This window comes from Heloderma suspectum, chromosome 6 (assembly GCF_057233095.1).
Source record: "Heloderma suspectum isolate Gila_16-S chromosome 6, 16-S_ref, whole genome shotgun sequence".
NCBI classification, from domain to species: domain Eukaryota; kingdom Metazoa; phylum Chordata; class Lepidosauria; order Squamata; family Helodermatidae; genus Heloderma; species Heloderma suspectum.
In genome coordinates this window covers 66,593,773-66,621,769 of record NC_139463.1, presented here as the reverse complement: position 1 = coordinate 66,621,769, position 27,997 = coordinate 66,593,773, and the positions used below count along the sequence as shown (strand labels likewise).

Genomic DNA, 27,997 nt, shown 5'->3' with positions numbered 1-27,997 from the left:
TAAGACAGGCATGTAAATATTTTGGAATCGGAAAAGACATACAAAGTTGGGAAACCACCAAAAGACTGGCGGTCAGGAGAAACGTGGTGCAGCCCTCTGGGGAATCCCAGGAGGGTCAGAGGTTCAACACCCATTTTACAGTGTGTGTGTGTGTGTGTGTGTGTGAGTGAGAGTGACCCAGAGACAGAGACACCGCATATTGAGATGTACAGGCCCTTGAAAACCACAGTACTCCGCTTCCTCAAGGAACCAACCATCCTACGGACTGTGGGAATCTGGAGATGAAAGACAGCACATCTGAAGTAACATAGTAGGCTGAGCTCTAGTCCTGCAAAAATGTACAGGTACGTGCACAGAATAAATAGCTTCCTCTTAAAATGGACTAGTATGGTGCCATGACACACTCCACAGGTTACAAAAAAGCCACCATATTATTGATTTGTTACATTTATATCCCACCTTTCTTCCATCGTGGAACTCCAAGCACTGACCAGACCCAGACCTGCTTAGCTTCAGCAAGGGGGCTGCCTCATGTGCCTTCAGACTAGGCCCTATTCAACCTTCATTTGGTCCAAATGGCTGAATAATATTCAGTGTATACATCCCCCAAAGCCCTTCTGTTTAACAATGAAAGCTGAATACTGGTGCAACCAGTGCCCAAACAGAATTCCGTAGGACCCAGTACCAAACTGTAATCATCCCCCCACCCCACCCCTTGTTCGTTTGAGACGTTTTTGGCTTCTCCTGTCTGTGCGTAGGAAATGCTAGCAGGAGCTAAGGTCTCTGGAACTTGTTTTGCTTCTGATTGGCTTTAACAAGCCTTACAAGATCTGAACACCCTTACAGACAGAAATACAGTTGCATACGTACCCTCAGACATGATCTACAACTTAGTCCCATTTCCCCACCCCTGATGGTGCTGAACTTGGAGCTCTGGCCAGCCCACCTTCAACTTGGAATGCTGATCCCCAGTAAAGTCTACTGTTCCTCCACCTCCCTAACCCTATGGATATATGATCCAATAAACCTGTTGGGTCTGGTCTGTGTGTTTGGAAGCAAAACTCAAAATTCTGTACAGTAGGACCATGTTCCCTGAAGCGTGAATGGTGCCATCCCTTCACTGGTTGGCTGATGTTACTCATGCTGAAACTGGTTATCATGCCAGTGGTGAATTTGTATACCAACTCAAAGCTTAAGCTATAAATCAGGAAGTCCCAGGTTCAAGTTACACCTCTGCCATTAACTTGATAGTTGGCCTTGGGGAATTAAGTACATTTTACATATTGCCTTTTCTCTACAGACCACAAGGTTGTGTACATTTCCCCCCGCCCCCTTTCATAATCACAGCAGCCCTGTGATAGTGACTGGCCCCAAAACGTCATCATCTAGTGAGCAATTATTGTCTTTTCTGAGCCTCCCGCACTTCAGTCAATCATCTTAAATATGGGAATACTAAAAGAGACCTGCTTTGCAGGGTTTTTGCAGGGGTTATAAAATCTATATGAAGCACTTTGAATGCTCTAAAGCACCATCTAAATTCCCAGTATTACCATTATAAGAGGGACCTGCAACAAAATTTTGCAGTGCACAGTGATCCTGTTCAGAATGCTACCCGGTTGGCCATGCTCTTCTCCAGGACTCTCCATTCCATTGCACACCCAAGTCCCAACCCTCTCAGCATTCAATGCCCACAAAGTATGCTTGCACCTCACTGATTCCCCTGTTTTTTCCCTTTATTATTATTTTTTTATACTTATGCAAACTTTGGAGTTCCTGCAAGCCTCCTGAAACTCCCCTCTTGTGTGCTCTTTTGGCTAAATAGAACTTCCATGTCCAGAGGCAGTATCCCCCTTGAGTATCAGATGCTGGAGAAAGGCCACCAACTTCACGCCATTGTTTTCTCCGCTTGAGAACGGAGCCCTGTTATTGCCTGAACAAATGCAGAGCAGGAGAGTTGCATGCGCATGTATGGCTTTCGTGCATGACAAGAAATGCTTGTTTGCTCTTTCTCTGTCTGAAATATGAAGGTTTTAAAAAACCCTGCATTGGCTAAGATGAGCAACTGATTTAAAAACCACTCTCCCTGGAGGACAAAATAATCCCGCCAAATTGAATTCTAATAGTTTAGCCCATTAGAGCCCCCAAAGGAACCAGTAACAACTCAAGATCCTTCCACTCTCATCCTATTATAGCATTTAGCCAGCTGGGCCCTTGTTCAGCTCATCAGAACAGTGCAAACAATCGCAGCCCAGATTTGGAATTCTGGCTAATAATCCCAGGCCCAATCAGTACTAATGGCCTGCTTTTGCTGCCATCTCGTGGCCATGTTCTGTCTTAACACTCTTTCCCCACAGGTTTTCCTATTGGCACCCTACTCTTTGCCAAGCCTCATTTTTTGTTCTGCATTAACCAGGCCTGTGGGGAAGAATATTAATCGTGTGTAGGGTTGCCACCAGCTCCAGGCTTCCGCAGAAGAGCAAGTTATGTTCCCTCCCACCGGCTTCTGAAGTCTAATATCTGCACCAGAATGTGTTAACAGAATTTATGTCCAGCTTTCCAAAACAACACTGAAAGTTGCAAACAGCGGGATTACACAAACAGTCAAAAATTAAAACCATTTATCCAACATAGTCAAAGTTAAAAAGTAGGGTAAAACAACACAAACACTTCAAAGCCACGGTTAATGCCATCTTCAATAGTAGCCTGTTGAAAGAGATGTTCACTGCCTTCGGGAAGCAATGGGCCCAGGTGGATTTCTCTTTGCAGGACATCTCAACATCTTGATGCCACAGCAGAAAAGAACCTTTCCCTTTGGCCTACCTGTTGTGCTTCAGGTAGCAGGGGGAAGCCTCAGAAGTACATCTCAAAGGTCAGATAGGCCCATATCTCTTTCCATTCAGCTGTTCCTATCTGCTTGTCAGCAAAGTTACCTCAGGAAGTCTTGCTCTATAATAATTTTTGGCCCACCTGAGGATAGACTGCTCTGGGCATCCTGTATTCTCCCTCAGCACATACTGACTTTTTTGGTTGTGTTTATTTGCCCTGTGCATTTGTGGTAAGAGCAGCACAGGAATCATTGCAGGAAAAGAAACATGAGAAACTATGGGGGTTGAATGCTTACTCTTGAGGAGATCTACTCCCAGGCAGTTGCCCCAGTTTGTTGGTTGAAAATGGATTGTCCTTGCTCAGGGTAGGGAGGGTAGAGTGGGATGGAGAAAAACATACAGAGCTATTTCCAGTTAGGGTCTGAAAATCCAGGAATTCCTCAGCCTAGATATCTGACTGGTTGTCCACATAGGGTGGCCAGGTGCAAAAGAGGGCTTCTGTAACCTTTAATAGCTGTGTAAAAGAGGGCAATTCAGAAGGGGACTTTGTCATGCAGCATCTGCTGAAATTCCCCCTCCTACACAACTATTAAAGGTGCATGAGCCCTGCTCTCTTTTCCATCTGGCCATCCTAGTGTCTAGTCAGTACATGATCAGTCCCAGATTCTGAGCTTTTGTGTTTATTTTTAAAAACTTATTGTCATCATCACTTTAGATAACTAAATGTCTAGTCAAAAGCAAGAGTGATTCTTCATACTAAAAGTATTCATACTAATCTCCCTCTGCTTTTTTAAAAAAGTATTTTTGTATAGCAGTCTTTGTTTAAGGAGTCAAGCAGCTTTGCATATTTCCCCACGATCTCTTACAACAACTTGGTAGGGTAAGGGCAGTGTGGTTATTTCCTCCATATTAGAGATGCGAAGGGTGAGAGATAGCAGCTTGTCCAAAGCCAAGCCTGTATGGAGATCTGAATGGAAGACGTGGGGTGCAATCCTATGCATGTTGGGGAATGCTGGGAGTTGTAGGACTTTTTTTCTGTCTAAACATGCAAAGGATTGCACCCTAAAAGACTAAATGATCTGAACGAAAGACTAAAGCATCTCCTGCTTTAGGCAATGCTTGAATTACAGGGGGCTTAGTGGGGTCCCAGCCCCCTTATATTTTGCACACACACCCCACTTCTAGTTTTAAAGGACTGGAGGAGGGATAATAATTTGGCTAAATATTTGAGGGTGTGTGAGTGAGGCTTATGGATTCCATTAAGGGTCCCTATATTTTTTTTTTATTTCCCTCACCTTACAGGCATTCTTCTTAGCCATGTCTGTGGCAATGGTTGTGGCCAGTTAGAGCAAAAATAGTGGTGTGATTGATGGGCCTAGGAAGAAGTGAAGACCATTTTCTCCCCTTGCATTGGCCTATGAAGGTGAGGGGGCAGGACTCCTCCAATTCCCCTTTCTCCTCAACGTAGTATAGATTTTTGTTCCCCTGAGTCTGAGCTTTGGGAAGAAGTAGAAACAGAACCCGGGTAGAAACAGTATATTGAGCTGAGTGAGTCCCATCAACTACAGGTTAGTCACATTTTTATTTTGGTGGAAAAGGCCTTTAGCTCCAGGACTTGTTCTGCGATGTGACATCTCAGGTTTGCAAAAGGTGGCAGAGTAATAATGACAAAATCAGCATTGCTGAGCATACACAGAACAACCTCTCCTTACCAGTAAAGCCATTAGTGACAGCAGAAGTTAATCTGAGCCAAGACTGCCAGTGACTTAACCAGGAACTGGGACTCAATTTTGGAACATGTGGCAGAACCATAATAAATAGTACCTCTGAGCAAGTGCAGAATGCCCTGTTTTCACTGCTCAGGAGCCACATCTCGGCACTCAGGATTATGCTATAATAAATAAACCAGAAATCAGCAAACCAGTTCCTGGAGACACTTTTAATTTTAACCATATATGTCCATATTTTTGTTCTCATGTTTTTCTCCTAGGATTGCCAGATGCCAAAGAGAAAGGGCTCCTTGCCCATCATGAGTTGTACAGAAGAATTTTAGCAAGTGCAGCTTGTCATTTGGGGGTGGGGTAAGGTAAAAATCTGCACCTGCTGAAAAATCTCTTTTCAATGCATCTTTTAAATGGAAAGCAGCTCTGTTCTCTTTACCAATTCTGTTTTCTTCAGCAACACTCTGTACATCGTGTGTGTGTGTGTGTGTGTGTGTGTGTGTGCGCGCACGAGAGAGAGAGAGAGAGAGAGAGAGAGAGAGGGAAAACTCCAGTTGCCGGGAGGTGCGGTGTGGTGGAGCCTCTCTTTGGCCTCCTCCTGGACTGATCAGTTTTCATCTCATGGCATCCCGCAATTCCCCTTGGATTGCTTTTTGCAGTTTCTCTCCCACTCCCCGTTAAACTGCCTGAATTTAAGTAGGCCGGAGGCTGTCAGGTAGTCTGAACTAGAGCTTGAATGAACAAGGATTCATTCAATTGTAAATTGTAGTAAATTCTCATCACAAAGTGTTTTTTATTTCATAAATTTATATAATTTTGGTTATTTTGTTTTCATTTCATTAAAAAAAATTGGATTCAGAGGTTTTGGAAATCCAGCATGTGCAATGCCAATGTGGTTTAACCTTTAGTTTTAGATTTTTAAAAAGCAAGTTTTCAGAAATTCACCGTATTTTAACTTTTCTACGGACTTCCATGCTGTGATAAGTCCAAATACAACGTAGACCAGGGGGTGGGGTGGGAGACAAGTTGTGGCCCTCCAGATGTTTTGACCTACGATTCCCATCAGCCCTCACCAGCATAGCCAATGGTGAGGGATGATGGGAACGGTAGGCCAAAACACCTGGAGGACCACAAGTTGCCCACCTCTGACACAGACTCTGTTACTGGCTGCCAGGTTCCTGTGCTACCCGGATTCTATCATAGCTTGGGTTTTCCCTGATACTGCCACAGGCTGCAGTGGTTGCAAGAAGAGGCCCTCAGTGGTGAGATAAAGACACTCTTGTTGTTGTTGTTCAGTCGTTCAGTCGTGTCCGACTCTTCGTGACCCCATGGACCATAGCACGCCAGGCCTTCCTGTCCTGCGCTCTCTCCCGGAGCGTGCTCAAGTTCACATTCATTGCATCGGTGATGCTATCTAGCCATCTCATCCTCTGCCGTCCCCTTCTCCTTTTGCCTTCAGTCTTTCCCAGCATCAGGGTCTTTTCCAGAGAGTTTTCTCTTCGCATTAAGTGGCCAAAATATTTGAGCTTCAGCTTCAGTATCTGTCCTTCCAATGACCACTCAGGGTCGATTTCCTTTAGGATGGACTGATTTGACCTCCTTGCAGTCCAGGGGACTCGTAAGAGTCTTCTCCAGCACCACAGTTCGAAAGCATCAATTCTTCGGCGCTCAGCCTTCCTTATAGTCCAGCTCTCACAGCCATACGTTGCTAGTGGGAAAACCATAGCTTTGATTATACGGACCTTTGTCGGCAAGGTGATGTCTCTGCTTCTTACTATGCTGTCTAGGTTTGCCATAGCTTTCCTCCCAAGGAGCAAGCGTCTTTTAATTTCATGGCTACAGTCACCATCTGCGGTGATCTTGGAGCCCAAGAAAGTAAAAGACACTCTGCACATGTTCAAATCATCTTTAACTCATGTGTTCTGAAGCTGGGTCCTGGTTCTGAAAGCAAGTTATCTGTATATTTATTTCTAAACTCTACACCCCATTCCTGCTGAGTCTTGGCTCTGGTTGAACCCTGGTTTTTCCCTTGTCCATCTGTGCAAGATTCACCTCTTGTTTTGAATGGGGAGTAGTGAGATCATAAAGGGTCTCCTTTGGCTCTAAGATGACCTCACAGCAGCCCCAGATTTCAGCTTGGTAATTCCCAAGATGGACATTGGAACATCTTGCCTCCCTCCTGCATTTCATGCTCCTCTGTTTTCCAGCTCGTCCACAGAGCTCTCAGATCAGGACAGAAAGAGAGCGAGAACAGGGAACATTCATCTGCCCAAACCTAGACTTGGTCATGGTTATATGTACCCTACTCTAGGGTACTGTATGTACCCTAACTCCCCTCGCCCAACAGGAATCCTTGTTGTCACCTTTGGCTTCTTCTTCTGATGCTTCTCCCTCCACTTGAACCCTTCCATTACAATCCCTAACACAGACACAAACACACACACTCCTTAACATTATTTCTGACTGCGTGCCTCCTTGTTCCTGTATGGAATGGTTTGTGAGCTTTGAACAACATACCCCTTCTCCTGAGATAACCAAGCTATTTCCCCCCCTTTTTGCTGTGTGTTTGGTTAGTTTTGTTGCTGTTTTTAAAAAAGCTGCTATTTGATGCACACTTTCTTTGGACTAAGCCCCATTATCTCAGTGCAATTTATGTTCAAGTCAACATGCATAGGACCCTTCACTGTATGCCATGCAAAGACTGTGCATGGCCGGCCACTTGCTCCCTTTATACAATGCTGAGAGCATGCGTGGCATGCACGTATGATGTAGAACCTGAGAAAAGTAAAACCCTGAAAAGCTTGTCTGTAAGGAATTGCAAAATCGGGGTGTGTGCGTGGGTGCATCTAACAACGAGGTAGTGAAAAAGTTGAAAATAGGTCTCAGAAAAGATTTGTGAACATAAAGGTATATGTGCAGATAAATAACAGGAATAAAAAATGGTCAGACCCATTTCCCCATGAAGATGGTGGAGGGTAGAACTAGGGTGGCCCAGTCCAAAAGAGAACCGCTCCTGTGCCTTTAATAGTTGTATAGAGTGACATCTGCTGAAAGTCCTTCTACACAAGTATTGCAGAATCTCTTTCCTCCTTTGCATCAGGCCACCCTAGGCGGAACAAACTGGAAGCCCGAATTACTGTATTCACACACAACTCACACACACACACACACGCGCGCGCGTGCGTGCACGCATATATAAAGTTGGTGTTTATTCTCTAATTTTCTTAGAGAGCAAATGTGTTATAGTGAATAGAGTGTTGGACTTTGACCAGGGAGTCCCAGGTTCAAATCTTCACTCAGCACAAAGCTTACTGATTAACCTTGGGCCAGTCACCATCTCTCAGCATAAAACCTACCTCACAGGGTTGCTGAGAAGATAAAAGGTGGTGGTAGAGGAAGCTCATGTGTACTGCTGCCTTAAGCTCTTTGGCCGAAGAGCGGCATACACATTTGATAGATAAATAAATGTTTAAAATCTTACAAACAGAGCATTAACAGGGACAAACTATGGCACTAAAGTACACGCTGAACAAGCTATCAGTACATGTGTATGTATATATGAATATTACTTGTTTGCAATGTATTCTGAGTATGATCTAGCTGAAGTTAAGCACTTTGTCCCATTTATTTCAGTGAGCAAGATTTAAGCAGGTGCTTAACCCTCCCATTGAAACGAATGGGACTTACAGTACAATCCTATGCATATTTACTCAGAAGTAAGCCTCTGTGTTCAATATATGCATACGGTAGCAGCCTTACAGTGCAATGCTGTACTTTATTTATTGCATTTATATCCCGCCTTTTTTCCTCTTGCAAGGAACCCAAGGCGGCTTACATGATCCTCCTCCTCTCCATTTTATCCTCACAACAACCCTGCGAGGTAGGTTGGGCTGAGAGTCTGTGACTGGCCCAAAGTCACTCAGTGAGCTTCCATGGCCCAGTGGGGACTAGAACCCGGATCTCCCGGCTCCCAGTCCAACACTCTCACCGCTTCACCACGCTGGCTCTTTTGCATGCAAAACAGGTGCTCCTCCATTGAGCTACAATCTTTCCCCTATTTCATCTCCATTCATGGCTGGCCACAGTGAGGCACTCAAATTTCTTCATGGTACCTGGTGAGCCTCTGTGTCATATAGGATGCTGGTCTGATGCAACTGCACTCTTCTTAGATTCATCTCACTGTGTTCATTCTGTAACCAGCCAGTTCCCCCAAGATGCAGGGACCACAGGCCCATTTTATCCATATAAACTAAACACTTAAGAAAAGTCACCCTGGGGCAAACGAGCATGCTGTTGCATGAGATTTGCGGCAGCGTACACGTATCCCAGTGACAGTGAAATCGAAACGGAGATGATTGATGGGAGCCACAAAACCTGCATCCATGCTGCATCTCTCAAGGGATTTGGAAGAGTATCTTTTAATACCCAGCGCCTGAGGCAGTAACACGAGACTTCCAGCCTAGGATCCGCTTGGAGTGTGTGCGTGGGGGGGGCACCCAGAGGCAGTCCAGAGGCCACCTCTATCAGGAACTATATGTCTACTCAGATGTAAGTCCTATTGAGTTCAATGGCTGGATAATTCTGTGTGTGTATACGCACATACATATTACAGTGAATGTTCAATGTTCATGAATATTCACATGACTTTTGAATTTTGTGAACAGATATATTGAACTTTGTTAACAGATATATTCTCACTTCGCATGCACACGCACACGCACACACACACAAATGCTTATCATAGCATTTAGGAGGTCATTAAGATTCGCTGATCTGTCTCTTCAGTTTTCAGACCCGGACAAAAAAATTGTCTGGGATCGTCAAAATTCACATGTGAATGACGTCACCAAATTCCAGACATTTGTGTCACTGTAACATGTAAATCTTAGAAGAAATCAGAATGAATTTGGTTGGTGTTGTGACATACCCTGACGCTCAGCCTTTCCCTTCTGCTGCTTCTCAGATCCACCAGCCCTGGGTTTTAGATGAGGAAAGGTAGGGATTTGTGGCGGGTTCGTGGGGAGCAGACGGCACCCTGTCAAGACAGATGGCAAACCTGGAAGGGCAAAACAGGAAAACTTATTTGCTGCTGACAAGCGCGTTCCTCAGCGAATCCTTCTTGGACCTCAGCAGTGGCTGTTTTCTTTCCTTGCAACAACAACAACCGCTCAGGGTACAAGAATGTCGGGTCTTTCCTAGATGCTCTGCTGTGGTGCGAAGGCCTGGTCCTGTTCAGCCCTTTGTCCCGTGAGTTTTGTCCTCTTCCTCCTCCTTCCTCTGGGCTTCTTTCAGAAGAACTCCCAGAGAGAGACTTCCCAGTGGGTTTGGACTGGAGACGCTGCCTGAGAGGGAAGAACAGTGGAGGATGCTGGAATTCAGCAGCCTGGAAAATCGTGAACGGTATGAAGTGTGTGTGTGCGGGGGGCTGTCCTGCAGACTCTGTTCTGCAGTGTGTTGGCTCGGGGAGACATACAGCAGCATCCTTGAACATAAAATGTTAGCTGATGGGCTGCAAGCGGCTCAGACTGCCTCCCCCCTCTACACACACACACACACACACACACACACACACAGTTAATCTCTTCACTAGCCTTGGTGTGCGTGTGTGAGAGTGAGAGTGAAGGAAGGGGGAGGGCTCTGTTTCCATTGGCTGATCCTTGCCTTCCCACCCACATCTCTTCCACATCACCTTGGTGTCTCCCTAAATAAAACCAGCCCTCCTTATCGCAGCAAGGAAATCAAGCGGTAGAGTTGCAATGGCTTTTAAATAAACATTTTAACCCCCCTGCCAGGCTGTCGGGGAGCACGCGGGAGGCACCTCATCCCCTGCCACCCAAACACACACACACACAGCTGCCCTGCCTGCCTGCTGCCTCCTTCACCCCATGAGTGAGGGCTGGAGTGCACGAGAAGCTGGCTGCAGGCAGAGGAGGGAAGTGGTGCCTTTATGACCAATCCTTTCTCCATGGATTTGAAGGAGAGCACCAGCGAGGGGAGCCTGGGGAGCCTGCAGCCCTCCAGCCTCCAGATCTTTGCCAACACCTCGACCCTCCACGGGATCCGCCACATCTTTGTCTATGGTCCTCTGACAGTCCGGCGGGCCCTGTGGGCTCTTGCCTTCGTGGCGTCCCTGGGCCTTCTCCTGGTGGAGAGCTCTGAGCGGGTGGTCTACTATTTCTCCTACCAGCACTTCCTCAAGGTGGATGAGGTCGTCGCCCACAGCTTGGTCTTCCCGGCTGTCACCATCTGCAATCTGAACCGGTTCCGCTTCTCCCGCCTGACCACCAACGACCTGTACCACGCCGGGGACCTTTTGGCCTTGCTGGATGTGAACTTGCAGGTCCTTCACCCTCACCTCGCTGACCCGGCGGTCCTGGCTGTGCTGCGAGAGAAGACCAATTTCCAGCACCACCGAGCCAAAGTCTTCAGCATGAGCGAGTTCCTGGGTCGGGCGGGCCATGACATGCGAGAGATGCTGCTGTACTGCAAGTTCCGGGGACAGGAGTGTGGCCACAAGAACTTCACAGCTGTGAGTACCAACGGGAGTTTGACCTCCTTGCTTCTTGTCTCGGCGGCGGCGGCAAAGGGGGTGCCCGGGACGTGGCAGGGGGGTTTCTCTGTGGGGGACTCGGGCTGCCTTCTGTCAGCGAAGCAGCTGTCTTGAACTGAAGCATGCTTGCCTGTCCTCCTTGTGGCAGAAAGGTTTTGGAGCGAGACCTGGTGTGGCGGACGCCGGCCCAAGAGGAGGGGGTGAGGCCTGCTCCAGCGAAGTCTTCCGCTTACTCTGGTGGTTGGCTGTTGTGGTTCCCAGCGGTGAGGGAGAGGGCAAGAAGGGCTGCGGTGTGAAGGAGGCAGGGATCTGTGGCGAACGGACGGTGCCTGGCAACAAAACCGTGTTGAAACAATACAGGGCTTTCTTCTGGCTGATATGGTTCATCTTGACATACACAGCTCCCTTGCACTGAGTCAGCTCATTAGTCCATCTCAACCAGGAGGAGCAGTTATCCAAGGTTTCGTGCAGAGGTTCTTTTCCAGCCCTCCTGCACGAGCTGCTTGAACTGGGGATTGAACCTGAGACCTTCTTCATGGGAGCCCAGAGATCTTTGGCTGATGGGCAGCAGGGAGTGAAATCCGATAAGGAAGCCTGTACTGTTTTCAAGGCCTGTTGTCACTCATTTTCTGCGGCTGCTGTGTGGTGAGCAGTGTGATGGTCAACTCTTTTCTTGGGCTGTTCACATGTGTGTTCATCACTTGACGACTGCAGCAAGAAGTGCTGACTTGCACGTTGCGTGCAAATGCGCTGTGGCAGGTAGAATATTCGTGTCCCTGCTTAGCACGTCATGCCCCTGCTTATCACCAGGGAGCCTGTGTGCGGTGGTGGTTAGAGTGCTGGATTGAGGCTTGGGAGACCCGGGATCTAGTCCCCACTTGGCTATGAAGCTTACTGGGTGACTTGGGTGAGCCACTGACTCTCAGACTAACCTACCTCACAGGGTTGTTGTGAGGATGAAATGGAGAGGAAAAGGACCATTGAAGCCGCCTTGGGTTCCTTGCAAGAAAAAGATGGGATATAAATGTAATAATTAATAAATAATATATAATATATAAAAACAGTGTTTACATTGGGGTTGGTTCACACCTCGTCCTGTCAAGCCACTAGGGGGCGGTGCAATCCGGGGGCGGGGGGTGGGTGGTGAATCAGCCCTCTAGACCTGCTCATATGCCTTCAACAGCAACTGGAAATGCAGAAATTACACCTATCAGGGGTTTCCTGGCCTGGAAATAAAGGGATGAGGGGCGACTGGCTCTCCTATCTTTCCATCCAGTTGCTGTGAAAGAGAGCAAGGGTCAGAAAAATAAGATGACAGCTTCAGGGGACAGAAGTATATGGGAGCTTGAGAGTCTGCAGCATGGTTTCCTGGACGCCCCTGTGCAACAGACTCCCTGTGTGACCACTTTTCCCCCTCGACCTGCTCTTGTGCCTTTAGCAGGAGCCTGAGGCAGAGAAATTAAGGAGGTGAAGCTTTTGCTGGGTTGGTGATGCATGGTGGAAGTCGCCTCTCCTACTTCCTTTCTCCATCTCAAACCGTTGTATAAACCACAGGAGCAGGGCCAGGAAAAAAGAGATGAAAATATTGTTATTGATCAACCCGATCACCTATCAGCTGAGGCCAGAACGAGGGGCTTGCACAGAAAGGAACTGGTTTTCTCTGAGGGTAGCTTTGCCCTTGTCACCAGTTACAGTGCTTGAGAACATGGATGTTCCAGACAGGTTAGCAACTGGGGTCTTTGTTAATAACAATTCTTGACATTTATATAGCACTTTGAAATGCTGAAAGCATTTTGCATATATTAGTTTGTTATAATCCTTACAACAGCCCTGCAAAGTAGGTGAGTTATATTTTCCCCATGCTGCAGACAGGGGTCTGAAAGAGAGCAGCTTAACATAAGAACGTAAGAAGAGCTGTGCTGGAACAGACCAAAGGCCCCTCTAGTCTAGCATTCTGTTTCCACTGTGGCCAACCAGCTGCCCATAGGAAGACCACAAGCATACTTGAGTGAAAATAGCACCGTCTCAATTGTGTTCTCCAGCAACTGGTGTTCAGAGCTATACTGCCTCTGGTACTGTAGGTAATATATAACCATTATGACTGGTAACCACAGATTGCCTTATCCTCCCTGAGTTTGTCGAATTCCCGTTTATAGCTGTCCAAGTGGATGGCCATCAATATATCTTGTGGCAGTGAATTCCATAGCTTAACTAAGCATTGTGTGAAAAAGTACTTCCTTTTGTCTCTCCTGGATCTCCCACCATTCAGCTTCATTGGATGACCTGGGTTCTAGTACTATGAGAAAAGGAGAACTAATTCACCCTATCCACTTTCTCAGCACGATGCATAATTTTATTAATTTTATTTGCCTTTTTTTCTAAGCTAAAATCCCCAAACATTTTGACCTTTCCTCATAGGGGAATTGATCCCAGCCCCTTGATTATTTTGGTAGCCCTTTTCTGCACCTTTTCCAACTCTAAGGTATCCTTTTTGAGATCTGGTGACCAGACCTGTACACCGTATTCCAAGTGTGGTCGCACCATATTTTTGTATAAAGGCATTATGATATTGGTTTTAAATTCTTTCCCTACTGATCCGCAACATGAAATTTGTCTTTTCACAGCACCCTATACTGGGTCAGCATTTTCATTGACCTATGCACTGCAACCACAAGGTCGCTTTCGTGGTTACCACCATGTCAGACACCATCAGCATATATGTGAAGTTAGGATTTTTTGCCCTGATGTGCATCACTTTACTTTTGCTTATCTTGAACTGCGTTTGCCATTGTAATGCCCATTCTCCCAGTTTGGAGAGATCCTTTTGGAGCTGTTTGCAATCTCTTTTGGTTTTAACCTCCTTAAATATTTGGTGTTGTCAGAAAACATGGCCGCTTCATTGCTCACCCCTAACTCCAGATAATTTATGAACAAGTTAAAAAACACCAGTCCCAATACAGAACCCTGGGAGACTGCACTGTTTACATCCCTCCATTGCAAGAACTGACCATATAGTCTTACTCTCTGCCTTCTGTGCTTTAACCAGTCACCTATCCATAAGAGGACCTCTCCTCTTAAGCAGCATTGCCTAAGATATTTTGCTGCTTGAAGTGGAGCCCAAATGCCCCCCTCCCTGCCATTAGGACTTTAGAAAGTCTTGCTGCACCATTCAGACACCTTCTGCCTTCATGTATTCCCCCTGTCACTTCAGCCTGGTGCGGGGCAAGCTCTGTGCTAAAGATTGCATAGTAAGTAAGTTCGTGGTAGATGTGAGATTCAGACAGGAGACTTTGTAATTCAGATTTTTAGCCACTAGACTACACCAGCTCTCTGGCGTCATTGATGTGGTGTTTTTTATATGTTGTTATAACAGAAGCTTTGTTAGAGAGAGAGAATATTAAATTTCTCTGATGCTTGTGAATTCTAAGCCGTAGTCTAGGTAGTCTCTCGGATGCGTGATGGGGCAAACTCTGGATGAAAAGTTTGCTTCTATTGGTATTGATTGACAGGTGCACGTGCTTTGTGGGTTCTAAGTGAAGAAAACTGCTTTACGTTAGATACGAAGTGATTTGTGAGCCCTTGGTTGTGATCTGGAAGGGTTTTTCCTTCGTCATTGTTTATGCATGTGCACCGATTGTTTTTGTCAAAAAGCAGTTTGGAGGAGTTGAGTGAAGGAGCTTAATATATTTTCAGGGTAAGTGTGGTGGACTGGGGAGAAAGAGCGTACACAGCATTTTCCCTTTAATAAGCTCTTGTGTGGAAAATCTCCAAATGGCCTTTTGGATCAGAGGAGAGGCTTGCAAATAGCTACTTGCCTGGTTGCCTTTGCTGAGTAAAAAAATCATCACCAGGCAAGGAAGCTTTAGAAGGACGGTCTATGGTTCAGTGGCAGATCATGTGCCTTGCATGTAGGAAGTCCCAGGTTCAGTTCCCAGCATCTCCTGATGAAGGATCTCAGGTTGCAGGGCTGGAAAAGATTGTGAGATCCTGTAGAGCAACTACTGCTCAGAGTAGTAGTCAAGACTGGGTTAGATGGGCCAATGTTCTGACCCAAAGTAAGGCCACTTTATAGAATCTTTCTTCTTCTTTGCTACCAATGACTGTGTGTGTAGATGGGGTGGCTAGTAAAAAATATTTGTAGGCTAGTAACTTTTGTTGACTTATTTCTGGGTTCTGTGAAGGCTGGGCAGGTTCAGGGGATGAGATTACTCGAGTTGTCCTGCTGCTACTATGATTATGATAAAGAGAGGCCCCTGCGCCAAGGAGCTCCCAATCTGACTTTAGATATTGGAGAAAATAACAAAGGGAGGAAAGAAAGATGAATATTCAAACATGGATTACATTCACTTAAGCTTCATCTCAATTGGGGTGTATGGTTTAAGTGGGTCTTTGGCTTCAGTCTCCAGGTGAGACTGAAGCCTGTAAATGGAAGCAGGAAGAGGCTGCTGGCTGGCAGGTCCAACAACAGCTCTTATTTAGAACTAAGTCAGCTTTGAATTCCCGTACCCATCCATTTGAGAGTGTCCACATTCATGCTGATCTTGAATATGACAGGATGTTAAGGGATGCTGGAAGTACAGGTTTTAGCTCCAGCTGTAGCATCTGAAAACGAAAAAATAAAAGTGTGTGTGAATAGCCCCTTAGGATAGTGGGCAAAAGCATGCACACAAAAACAACTAAATGTAAAATGGATTTTTAAATCACATTTATTGAAATACCCCTCCCCCCTTTTCAACCTAACCTTGATTCCCCCAAATCAGTCCAGAGTCGATTGAGTTAAATCAAGGAGATTTAAAATCATGATTAATACTACCAAGACAAAGAGTTAGTTTAAATCATAGATTTCCATCAGGTCTTCAAATTTCTAACTCATTAATTTCCAGAATAAGCACGCATACTAATTGGCTGCTGTAACATATGGGCAGGATGGAGTGCTATTGCCTTGGAATCAACACTTGGAAGAGTATCCCACAAGAACAGCATGTATGTTGGGCGGGGGGGGGGGGATTGCTTTGAACCCACAGGCTAGATAAGCCCTGAGTAACCGTATTGAGGGGCAAGAGCTGGGTGCTGGTGAGATGGGTAAGTTGAGATGGATATGGTGAGCGGTCTGCTTTTCAGTGCTTCCAATATCCTAAATATATTTAGTTGGTTTGGAAGCCCTGCTGGATTTTTAGAACGAAAACAAACAATTAAAGCAGAAATTGTGTTTGTCCTTCTGCACGAAAGACTGCTGCACCTGATCCACTGGGCAGCTGGGGCAGGTTTTCTCCTAACCTCTAAATCTCTGCCAAGAAATGTTTCCACTGAGATGGCATGAGCATGTTTACAAGGAGTTGCAGTGGAACCGGTTTAGGAGGGGAACATGTACATGGTCATATATGGCTTTTCACCATATAAGACTACTGATGCCCACCACAGCTTTCTGTGCAAATTAGTGTTAATGTACTGCAAAAGCAAAAACAAAAACAGATGGGAAGCTGCTTTAATAAGCCGTCTCAATAAGACTCAACTAATCAGAGGGACGTTATTTCTTAAGAATCGCCTTGCTGGATCAAATTGAGTTCCACTGAGTCCAGTGTTCTTTTTCCTGCAATGCTTCTGCGATGCTTCATAAGGAGGAACATGGAATGGATGGCCTTTTCCTGTAGTCTGTCCCTAGCATCTGGTACTCCGAGGTATACTGCCTCTGAATATGGATGTTCTATCCATCTATCTACTAGCAATCTCAGGTCTCTGAGTGCTGGTCCTAAGTTATTATACAGTGATAGTACAAAGTATGTAGTACTTTACAAGAGTAACATTGCCCCCTGAAAATAAAAAAAAAAATAGGCAGTCCCTGTCCTAAGGAACTTATAGTCTTGACAGTGACAGTTGGAGGGACAAGAGTGGACGGTAAAGGAGAAGCAAGGGTAACAAACGTGACCCAGTTTTAAGGTGGAACTAGAGATCATTGGAAAATAGTGGCCCAATTCCTCATTTGCCAAGATAATAGGAATGCAGGGTGAGGGGTGTGTGCATGCTTGCCGGCTTTACTTTCCCCCTGCCTACTGATTCCCCTGTCTAAAAGTTCTCCCCTCCCCCGGCTAATCCTGAAATTAAAAGTGAGCTGAGCTGGGGGAAGGGGGTAAGGGGGTGCAATTGCAGGGCAACACTGGTGAGCACGGCAAAGGTTTTAAACCCCCTCTACACCCTGTTCCTCTCTTGTAAACAATCCCGCCTGCGTTAGCATTGTAAGGGAAGCACAGGGTTGGGAGCTAGGCCACAGCTGGGCTCTGTCCTTGGGACTTCCTGATACTGCTACAGGGGTCACTATCTCCTCGCCAGCCCTCATCCGCCCAATGTGGTGGAGTGAGCAGAATGCTGGAATTGGAATGGGGAGATGTGGGTGGTAAAGTGGGGCCCCTAAAGCAAGGCCATTTCTCAGAGCTGGGAAATGTGGCGCCTGGATAGACTGATCATGTTAAGCCAGAGCCTGTTGGGACTTGGTGGTGCTTTCTTTGGCACTGTACTGCTTCTGGCTAGAAAATGGAGCCTTTCTCTCTGTTCTATTATTTTTCATAATTGTACTAGAAAGGCCCAATGCTAAGCAGTGAGGGAGACAGAAGCAGGCAAAGGCAACATCAGGGCCTTCTCCGGTTGGATCCCCCCCCCCCTTGCCCCCGGCAATGCGGACAGGCTGCTTATTTTTTCCTCTTCCCTCCCCATCCTTTTTTCCTTGAGTGTCGTGTCTTTTTAGATTGTAAACCTGTGGGCAGGGGTTGTCTTCTTTGCTAATTGATTGTAAGCAGCTCCAAGAGCCTTTTTTGTCTGAAGAGCATGATAAAAATACTATAAATAAACAAACAAACAAACTCCAAGGTTGCCAATTTCGGGGGCGGGGTGAATGGACAGCTCTTTTCCCATGCATTTAACAGCCACTTGATCTTCAGAAATCAGCCAGTAACGTTTTTTACGGCAGGGAGGCAAGCACCGTTGCCTGCTAATTCGTGCATATCAAGTTGCTTGTTAAAGGCAGAGGAACAGGGGCTGGTAAAACAGTTGGCAACCCAAACTACAAGCTACACACATGTTTTTTTAAGTTGATCCTGAGAGCTAAACATTTGTGATTCCATGCAAGTTGATAGAGACGTGGTGGCTCAGAGCTTGTCTGGTTCCTCATGGGAGAAGGAGTCATGTGAACTGCAAACCAAGCCATTCTCTGCTAGGAGAGCTGACATGAAAATTGGCTGGGGCAGACTTACCCTAAGTGGCTATTAAGTAACCGGCAAACGCTGATGGAGCGTTTGTGCCATTCCTGTGAATAACAAATGAATTTGTGCCCGTCAAAACAACAACGATGAATTGCACTTGAATAAACATGACTGTGGTTTGCAATTTACCGTTCTCCTGAGCACATTCCCATTGTGTGGTGCTGACTCTGGGTTTCTGCGGGCCCTTGGGCAAGGCACCCTCAATGGGCCCCCTCCCTCAGTGAGGCAGCCTATTGTCACCTGCTGCTATTGCTCCTCATTCTCTCCTAATTGCTCTCATTTGCTTGCTTGACAGGCAGGGAACCACTGAACAAGTAGGCAGGGGCATCTCATGCTCCTCCTTCTTACCACCACCGTTGTCTGGGCCGGTGTGAGAGACAGGTGAAGAAGAAAGTTGCAATGGTGAAAAAGAGGAGCAACCCCGGGGGACTCCCGTCAGTGGCCTCTGCCAGCGTGTGGGCCCTCGTCCAACCATGCCTACCCTTGACACCAGCCCTGACACTGACCCTGCTTCGTATGAGATGACAATTCCTGGGTTGTTTAACCCAGGAATTGTTGGGGCCGAGCAGGAGCGAGCAAGCATAGTCTTTGCTTCGGTGTTCAATCAACAACCCAGGAATGCTCTGGTCCTGGGTTGTTATCATGACATTCGAGTCCAGAATTCTGGGTTGTTTAACCCAGGAATTGTTGGGGCCAAGCAGGAGCGAGCAAGCATGGTCATTGCTTCTGTTTTCGATCAACAACCTAGGAATGCTCTGTGTCTGTGTTGTTGTCATGACATTCGAATCCAGAATTCTGGGTTGTTTAGGGGTCAAACAACTCAGAGTTTAACTCAACAACAAACCATGGATGATTGTAGGGTAAATTCTGGGTTGTTTTATCTCTAAACAACCCAGAGTTCTGGGTTCAGATGCCAGGATAACAACTCATAATCGGGGCATTCCTGGGTTGTTGATTGAAAGCGGAAGTACCTAAGGTGCAGGAGGGACTGCGCTTGCTTGCTGCTGCTCAGCCCCAGGTCACACTGTGGTCCTGCTATTTTACACAGAGGCAGTGCAAGGAAAGTCATCAAGTGCAGAATCCACCAGGGAGTTCTCATGCACAACCCAGATTTGAAGTCACATGAATGACGCACCATCATGCTCTTGCACATCTCACTGGTTGTGTCTGTGGAGTCACTGGGAGCACAGCTGGGCTGAAGACTTTTAAAAGACCTTCCCATGCTTGCAAAAATCCGCTTCTTACCTAACTTGAGCCTTCAGTTCTAAGTGCACTTCCCATGGAGTAAGCTCCACCGCACACGGTGCAGCTTACTTCTGACCAGGACTATTTCTGCATGGGATTGTGATGCACTACTGGGACCAATAAACTCCTAATACATTATTTAAAATATGATACGATACGATACTTTATTGCTTAAAGTCATAGGCCACCACAATGTACATTAAAAGAGAGAGAGAGAGAGAGAGAGAGAGAGAAAGAAAAAAAGCAGTACAGTACAGTCACATATTTGTATATACATAAATTCATACATCCCACAGAATCATCCCTAGTAGGCTGTTTGGGCTTTGGCACGTATTTTCCTTCCTGCCAAGGCAAATTTTGCTAACTGGGCAGTGGTAAAAGCATCAGTGCCAGAAAGAAGGACACATATCTCTTCTAAAGGTGTTCTATTTAGGAGGCTCTGGAAAATAATGGCAAGAAATTTATGCCTAGGATGGCCATAGAGAGGGCATCTTAGTAAGTAATGAGAGACATCCTCAAAATATAAAACATATTTGACAATTACCAGTTTAATGTAAAAAGAAAGAAAGAAATTGTATTAAGGATTGTTGCTTATAGGGTTTATGGGTCCAGCTATTTTTTTGTTTATTTATTACATCTATCTATCTATCTATCTATCTATCTATCTATCTATTTATTTCTATACTGCCCAATAGCCGAAGCTCTCTGGGTGGTTCACAAGGAACCCAAGGCTGTGTACACAATCCTCTTCCTCTCCATTTTATCCTCACAACAACAACCCTGTGAGGTAGGTTGGGCTGAGAGTCTGAGACTGGCCCAAAGTCACCCAGTGAGCTTCCATGGCCGAGTGGGGACTAGAACCCGAATCTCCCGATTCCCAGTCCACCACGCTAGTCACTATACCACACTGGTTCACCAACTACACAGTGGTGCTATCTGGGTCTGGGTCAATTCCTCTGGAGTCTGAGAGAGCCCCAGTATCTTACTCAGGCACTTTTTCCTTCAACTCAAAAGCACCTGGAGATGTATATGTGTATGGAATACTGAATCATCATCATCAAGTAGCTCATGAGAATATTCATCATTTGAGGGGTAATTTAGGGCCTAAATACTTTGGATATACAGTGTTTAATTTTCCTTATTCACTTCAATGGGGCCTTGAGAACACCAATGACCTCGAGTGAAACTCAATGATAATAAAAACAACAAGGAGTCTTGTGTCACCTTAAAGACTAACAAATGTATTCTGGCATAAGCTTTCAGGGACATTGTCCACTTCATCAGATGTATGAAGTGTTACCCTCAAATTGGCAGACCTATATATGCATGCTGGGCGGGGGGGGGGGCAGGGGGAGATGTACACTGTGTTGTCAGAGGAACTGAACTGCAAAAAAAGTACAGACAGTGATGATTACCTTAACAGTTGCCAATCACAATGATTTATTTATTTAGTACATTTCTAATCCCCCCGATAACTAATGTTCTCTGGGGGATTCACAAAACATTGTTTAGTGATAACACAGACATCACTGCAATGGATTAACATATGTAGCATGATTAAAAAAAAAACCTTTGTCCTTATTCAATCCACAGGAAATATAGTTAAACCACTTGATGAATTGTACTTCAGCAATTTCACATCAGCCAGGTTCTCGTGAAACGAGAAGCCATTGTGGGTAAATTTCCCTGCCGAGATTCTCGTTGTGGTGGCAGCCGCCAGTTTGGATATTCAGGGCACGGTGGGGGCACGCCGTAGCTTCTCGTTATATGTGAAGCTGGCAAGGGTGGATTGTTGGGGTGGTTAAAAAGCCACCTGCAACCCTAAAAAGCCCGTGGGTTCTGGGTAGCTTGTCAACCACCCCAACAACCTACCCTCTCCAGGTTCGCATGTAATGAGAAGCTACAACGCCCCCCTGCTGTGCCCCAAATATTCAAAATGGTGGCCGCCACCACAATGAGAATCCCCATGGGGAAATTTGAATAGACCTTCCCCTCTCACGCCTCCCAGCTAATCTAGTTGTTTGTGTAAAAGAAAACAAAAGGGCAAGATTGAAGTTTTGAGGCAGACTAAAAAAGCCACAGAGACTTGAGTGGCGGGTTCTGGAAGCAACATTTAGGTTGCTGGCTGTCTTCCTAGAGATCTGATGTGGGAGCAATGAATTTTGGCTGTCTGTCCGAGCGTTTATGTCATGCCTCCACCTGTGTTCAACCTGCATATTCGTAAATAAATGCAATTATCGCAAAATGCCAATTAGCCTCTGCAACCCCCTTCCACAGGAAACCAAACCGGAGTAAGGGCTGTGCCCTTGGAACCGCTCACTGCTCAGAGAAGTGGGATGAGCGGAACAATATTTTTTATCCCTTTCAGTTCAGTCTTTACCCAAATGCATAGGAAGGCAAAATCAGAAATGACAGAGACGCTCCCTCTTATTATGTATTGTTATGAACGCCCAGAGAGCTTCGGCTGTTGGGTGGCATAGAAACGTAATAAATAAATTAAATAAAAATGTACCTCATCTACTTTTTTGGTGCAAGCCATGTCACAGTCATAGCCCTAGGGGCGTCAGTTTATTTAATTCAGGGGTGAGGAACCTTTTTTTGTCGAGGGCCACCATCCCTTGAGGTGGGGTGGTGATCTCTCAGGGACTGCATGGTACCTGCTGGTGGGGCTGAAGCCAGTGGTGGGCAGGGGGAGACCAAAAGGTGGGTGAGACCACCCCTTTTCTCTCTCTCTCCCTCTCTGCCCAGGGGACTGATGGGACAGCGACAGGTTGCTCTTGCCAGAACTCTGAACTGATTGCTTGCAGAGGGCTTTTGAAATTAGGCGAAGGGCTGCATTAAATTAGGCTGAGGGCTGCTTCTGGCCCTAGGGCTGCAGGTTGCCTACCCTGGATTTAATTTATTTCCCACTTCTCTCAAGGTGGCATACATGGAGTTCTAGACACTGACCAGACCCAGACCTCCTTAGGTTGCTGCATCATGTGTCTTCAGACTACAAGCTTATTTTCTCCACTGTCCATAGAGATGCTTTAAATGAGCCCTTGCATTATGCATCTTACACATCTAGGGTAGCATAATTGCACCCATAAACCAGGAAATCCCTTGTTCAGACCTTGTCTCAGCCATGAATCAGGGGCCAAACTAGATGTCATGTTAATAATAACCCATTTGGCAATAGTTGCAGTCACCTGTCTTAATGGGCTGTAGCAGGAATCATGGAAAGAAATGTATGTGAAGCACTTGGAATATGCTCTAGATAGTGCAACGTCAATGCTAACTATTGATATTATTACTTCAAGACACAGGCCAAGGGCTCTTTCCCTGCCACATGAACAGCAGTGACAGTAACAAGTGGGGATTCATATACAGGGAGAACTTGGCCAAGACTCTGGTGCTGTTCGGATGGGGGAAGAGCAGATGAGCAGAGTTAAAGAGCCCTTTACCTCTGTCTTGGGATGAGCAGTTCACGTGCATGGTATGGACTCTGTGCAGCTGTTCAGCCTGCTCACCATGCAGAGGCTTCTACTCACATTCAAGCAAACACGAGTAGACCCCCTCTTCAGACCTCCCTGCACAATGTGGAAAGATCGAGGACGGAGGGGATGGGGATGTTAGGAGTGGGGCTTGTGTGCGTGAGAGGCTCGCATCCTCTCCCTACTTTTAGCTCTCGCATAAACAGGCTGAGCCCCTGCAGCCTCCTTTGCTTTTCTCAGTAGGGGAGAAGGGAGTCTGAAAAGCTCTTTGCCCATGTTGTGGCTCACACACAATTCAGCAAGCGGAAAGCCAATGTTGTTGCTGGCCTTTCAGATGCTACTGGCTTCAAAATATACTCCTGTGCAATCACTCAGGGGTTTTAGCTGGCCTGCATCTGGTTAAAACCACCCTAGTTGATTAATTGTATGACTTTAGTTGGTTAATAAATACATTTGCATATAAGTAAAAACAATGGTTCTGAGGCAAAAAGCGTCCTTTGTTTTTTGACCATGGATTGGGAACCTTTAATTGTTGGGGGCTGCATGCTGACAGTGGGCAGAGCCAAAAGGGAGCATCGCCACACCCTCTCTCTTTCTCTACCACCCCCATCTCTCTCTTTCTCTACCACCCCCATCTCTCTCTTTCTCTACCACCCCCATCTCTCTCTTTCTCTACCACCCCCTTTCCCCCCCACACCGCCGACCACCCCTTTCTCTTTCTCTCCCCCCCACCACCGACCACCCCTTTCTCTCTTTATCTACCACCCCTTTCTCTCTTTCTCTACCACCCCTTTCTCTCTTTCTCTACCACCCCTTTCTCTCTTTCTCTACCACCCTCTTTTCTCTCTCTCCCTTGTCCTCAATGCCCAGCAAGCTGCTGGGGAGGGACAGGTCACTCTTTTCTGAAGGCTGAAGTAATTGCTTGCAGAGGGCTTTTGAAATTTGTATGGGGGCTGCATAAAATTAGGCCAAGTGCTACATGTGCCTTGGAACAGGCATTATCTTGAAACAGGCATTCCCGTGTGTGTGTGTGTGTGTGTGTGTGTGTGTGAGAGAGAGAGAGAGAGAGAGAGAGAGAGAGAGAGAGAGAGAGAATGCCTGTACTAAAGTGCTGGCTGCCAGCCCCAATTTTTCATGGTGACTTCTTGTAATTAAACAACAACAACAACATAAACATTAATCACTCTTCTGCTTGATTAATCAGGGCAACTTTTTTTAGTTGATCAAAATATTTTTTTAAATAAAAAGTTGATTAACATAACCAATCACTGATTGAAGCTGCAGCTCTAGTTTTAAGCCAATCTGTTTGCTGAGGTTCACTTTCATTAGTTGGATTTTGTTATTGCATGGGGTAGATCTTGTAATGTTATGGTGGCTCACTAGCTGAGAGAGTACGATTGGCCCAATGTACCTCACAAGGTTGTTGTAAGGATAAGAATGGGACAACCCCAAGCTCCCTGGAGGAAGAGTAGAGAACAAATGTGATTGATTAGATGAAAGCCAAATGAAGCCTGTGACAGTGAATAGATAAGACCAGTTTAGCATGGGCTGAACTGGCGGAGAAGTCAACATGGTGTGTCCTAGACTTTTCCTGTGGCCGCCATGTGCCAGAATAGCCGTATGAATGGATCCCAAGTCATGATGTTGCCGTCATAAGAATCTCTTGGAGGTCAAATCTGGCACTGCATTGGGGAAGGGTACACGTTGTTTATCTGCTGAGATGAAGATGCTGCTGCTGCCTGTATATTCTGGGTCAATCCTGATTGCCGAATAGGGCTTAGGGGAGTGGAGCTGGGCCTTGTAAATATTTGATAGACTCTGTTCCTGGCAGCAGTATGTCCTTGAAGGTGTCAAAGCGAAAGGCAGGTGCCTTTTGTGCGCCAGAGCTCCAAGGTGGGGATTGCCCTCAACTGATGGAAGATGCTTCAAATACCAGGAAACCAGTCATAGGGACAACCTTTAGCTATGACCCATTGAGTCAGTAAGGTGTTTTTTAATTGACTACGGTGGCCACTTACACATTGCCAAAAAAGAGGAAATGCGTCACCAAAAAGTGGGCATAGATTTGCATAAAATGTGTACATTCGAATTGGTGTGTATAGATCCACATTTAGAAAAACATTACTGTAATTTAAATAAAAATGCAGAATGTCTCACCATAGTTCTCCCGATTCCCATGCTCCTTCTCCCAACCATCAATCATTTGGTAGTTTCTTGGCTTTTGTGTAATTCCCGCCCCCGCCCCCTTTCTAAGTGGTTGAAATGCCTCTCCTAAGGCTTAGTTACTGGCAGTAAGGGCTTTAAGTTACAACATGCTGGTATTTTTTGTAATGTTGGTCCCACTTCTTTTGCTTTTGGCTCCACCCACCACAGGAATGCAGGCCCTGAGAGCTTCTTTGAAACGGAATTTGACCCATGCGCTGAAAGAGGTCTCTGGCATAGTGGCTAAGGAATGTGAACTATCAGCCAAGATGTTCCAGCCCTGTGCAATTAGAATGATAATATTAAGCTTCCTCACAGGGTTGTGGTTAGGATAACGGAGATAACGTGGCCCTGCAGGTTGGTTTTTCACCTTTTCAGGATCAGAATATATTGGCATATTTGGGGTCAGGAAATAATCTACTATCGCTCCTGTTCAGATTAGCGACCCTGGAGGCGTTTAGCTTCCTCTGTTGCTAGACTTGCTTGTTTTAGATATTTTGAGCGGTTTGCTTTGCAGACTGTTTCCGTGGTAGCATGCTTTCTTTTTGTCTGGTTTGGGCGGATCTGTGCGGGCTGTGTCAAACCCATCTCCTGTCAAGCTAAACTCAGGGCCAGACAAAGTGAAGATGAATGCGAGGCGGGCATCAGAGCTGGTGGGCACTGGTGGGGCACCTGGGCTGCAGGGGCTACCAGCGCTGCAGGGTGCTGATGCTATCCCATTCACATGGAACGCAGCAACAGAGGTCAGTTACCAGGCCTGTCCTGGAAACTTCTACAGCACTCAGGAAGCAAAGGCTATATGGCCTTCTCTGGCCTATTGTTGCTTGATGGTCTGGCTGGCTACTCTCGAGCTCTCTCCTTTGCCCAGAGCTGGGAGATGCCCCACATGCTAAATCCCCACCTGACTTCCCTCAGGCCCCAGATTCAGGATCTGCTGCGGTCTCAGATCCTGCCAGGCTGATGAGTGGATGGAATGAGATGTTGTTTAGGTCCCCGTCAGCTGTAGGAATCTATCTCATCGGGAGGATAGTCCCTTCTGCACGAGGCGAACCTGAGGAAATTTCTGGGAAAAAAAATTTCTAGTATGGTGCAGCGATTCTCTGTGCTCAGGTTTAATGGGAATCTCCCGAGTGTGCCTGGGTTAGGATGGGTGCTGTCAGGCCTCCTGCTTTCATGTTGCTCTCTTCCTCTCTCAGACTTGGTAAGCCCAAGGCTCGCAGAAGCCCCGAGGCTCGCAGAAACCAGATCTACCAAGGCTCACAGAAGCCACATTTACCAATATGGTCCATTCAGTTCTTACTTAAGGGCCAGACTACCTGCAGCTCCTCCCATTTAACACCAGGAGCCAATCAGGTACTTCAGCGGCTCTTCCCAATTTGCAGAGTGGGAGTAGTAACCACACCTTCTTCTGCTATATAAGCAGTTGTGCAGCTAGGTGATTTTAGACCCTGGACTTCATGGTGTTACACCCTGCCCCCCTTTTAGGCAAAGTTCTGCCTTGAGGGCACCTCTGAATATAAGCAACCTCCTATTAGTGAGGTAAAGAAAACTCTGCTTGGATCAGTTTCTGTATTTGTTTTGTGTATTGAGGTGGACATTGAATGATTGTGAGCCAGGTCCTTTTATAATGAATCCTGGTGATGTACTTTGTATTGGTAACTGAATTGATAGGTGCAAAGAAAAGTGCAAGGTAATAAGACCTCTGACTGTCTATAACAGGATTAATGGGAATCAGTGATGATTACACTGATCATTACAAAGTGGTTTGGAAGATGAATACTCTATGTCTGGTTAGTACTGGAATACTCTCCTAGTTCTGTATGCTGGATCAAACATGTTAAATAAAAAGGAATTTTCTGTGAGATTAGAACTGAACATTTCAATCAAGATTTATAGTAGGGATGACATTTCAGATTTCAGGTTGGGGTGGGTGGGGAAGAGATTTGGGTCGATGTTGCAAGATTCCCAGCAAAGCTTAATGACCTGCTTTCGCATATATTTCAGACAAAATTGTGCGAGAGAGAGAGAGAGAGAAGCATTTTATTTTAAGAGCATTTGTTGTGGATATTATTTTTATATACACCTCATAGTAGCTATAGCAATGAAGACAGGTCTTCTACACGAAGGGATTTGTGCCTTTGGCATGTATATCAAGAATATATAAGAAATAGCCACTCAGTGTGTAGAACAACCTTCCCCAACCTGGTGCCCTCCAGATGTCTTGGTGTATGACTCCCAGCATCATCCAGCCAGCCAGGGTGGTTGCGGGATGCTGGAAGTCATAGTACTATACACCAGGGGGGGCCACAGGTTGGGAAAGGCTGGTATAGAGCCATCAAGTTGGCCTGAAATACGGGTGCTTTGGAGGAATAAACATGTGAGCAGAAACACAGGGGAAAATGGGGAGTGAAGGTGGATGGATGGGCCCTGCCTGTCCTCACAAAATAGGGCTCCTGATTTAATACTGCATGACAATGCATTGCAGAAGCTGCAAGGCAGGCAGGGGAAAAAACATTTTTTGTCCTTTTGGGGTAATCTGGTGAGGGCCAAATGCCAGAAGTGGACAGAGCTGTCCCTTCTCTCTCTCTCCCAGCACAAGCGGCATCCCTCTAGGAGTCAGCAATGACTCGGTGCTTGCACAGGAGGAACCTTTCCTTTTCCTTTCTCTCTCCTACTTTCCCTCCCCGCCCAGAGAAGAAACAGATCACTCTGTCTTGTCAGAGATCTG

General features: G+C 46.1%; 1 protein-coding gene across 1 annotated transcript in view; it reads left to right on the top strand.

Annotated features, from left to right (window-relative positions):
• The first annotated feature begins 893 nt into the window (after window positions 1-893).
• LOC146341064 (acid-sensing ion channel 2) overlaps window positions 894-27,997 on the top strand; it is a 598,108-nt gene continuing 571,004 nt past the window's right edge. Inside the window, exon 1 of the mRNA XM_084804669.1 lies at window positions 894-11,075. Coding sequence (XP_084660795.1) covers window positions 10,494-11,075 — 582 coding nt within the window. The 5' untranslated portion in view covers window positions 894-10,493. The remainder of the gene's footprint in view (window positions 11,076-27,997) is intronic.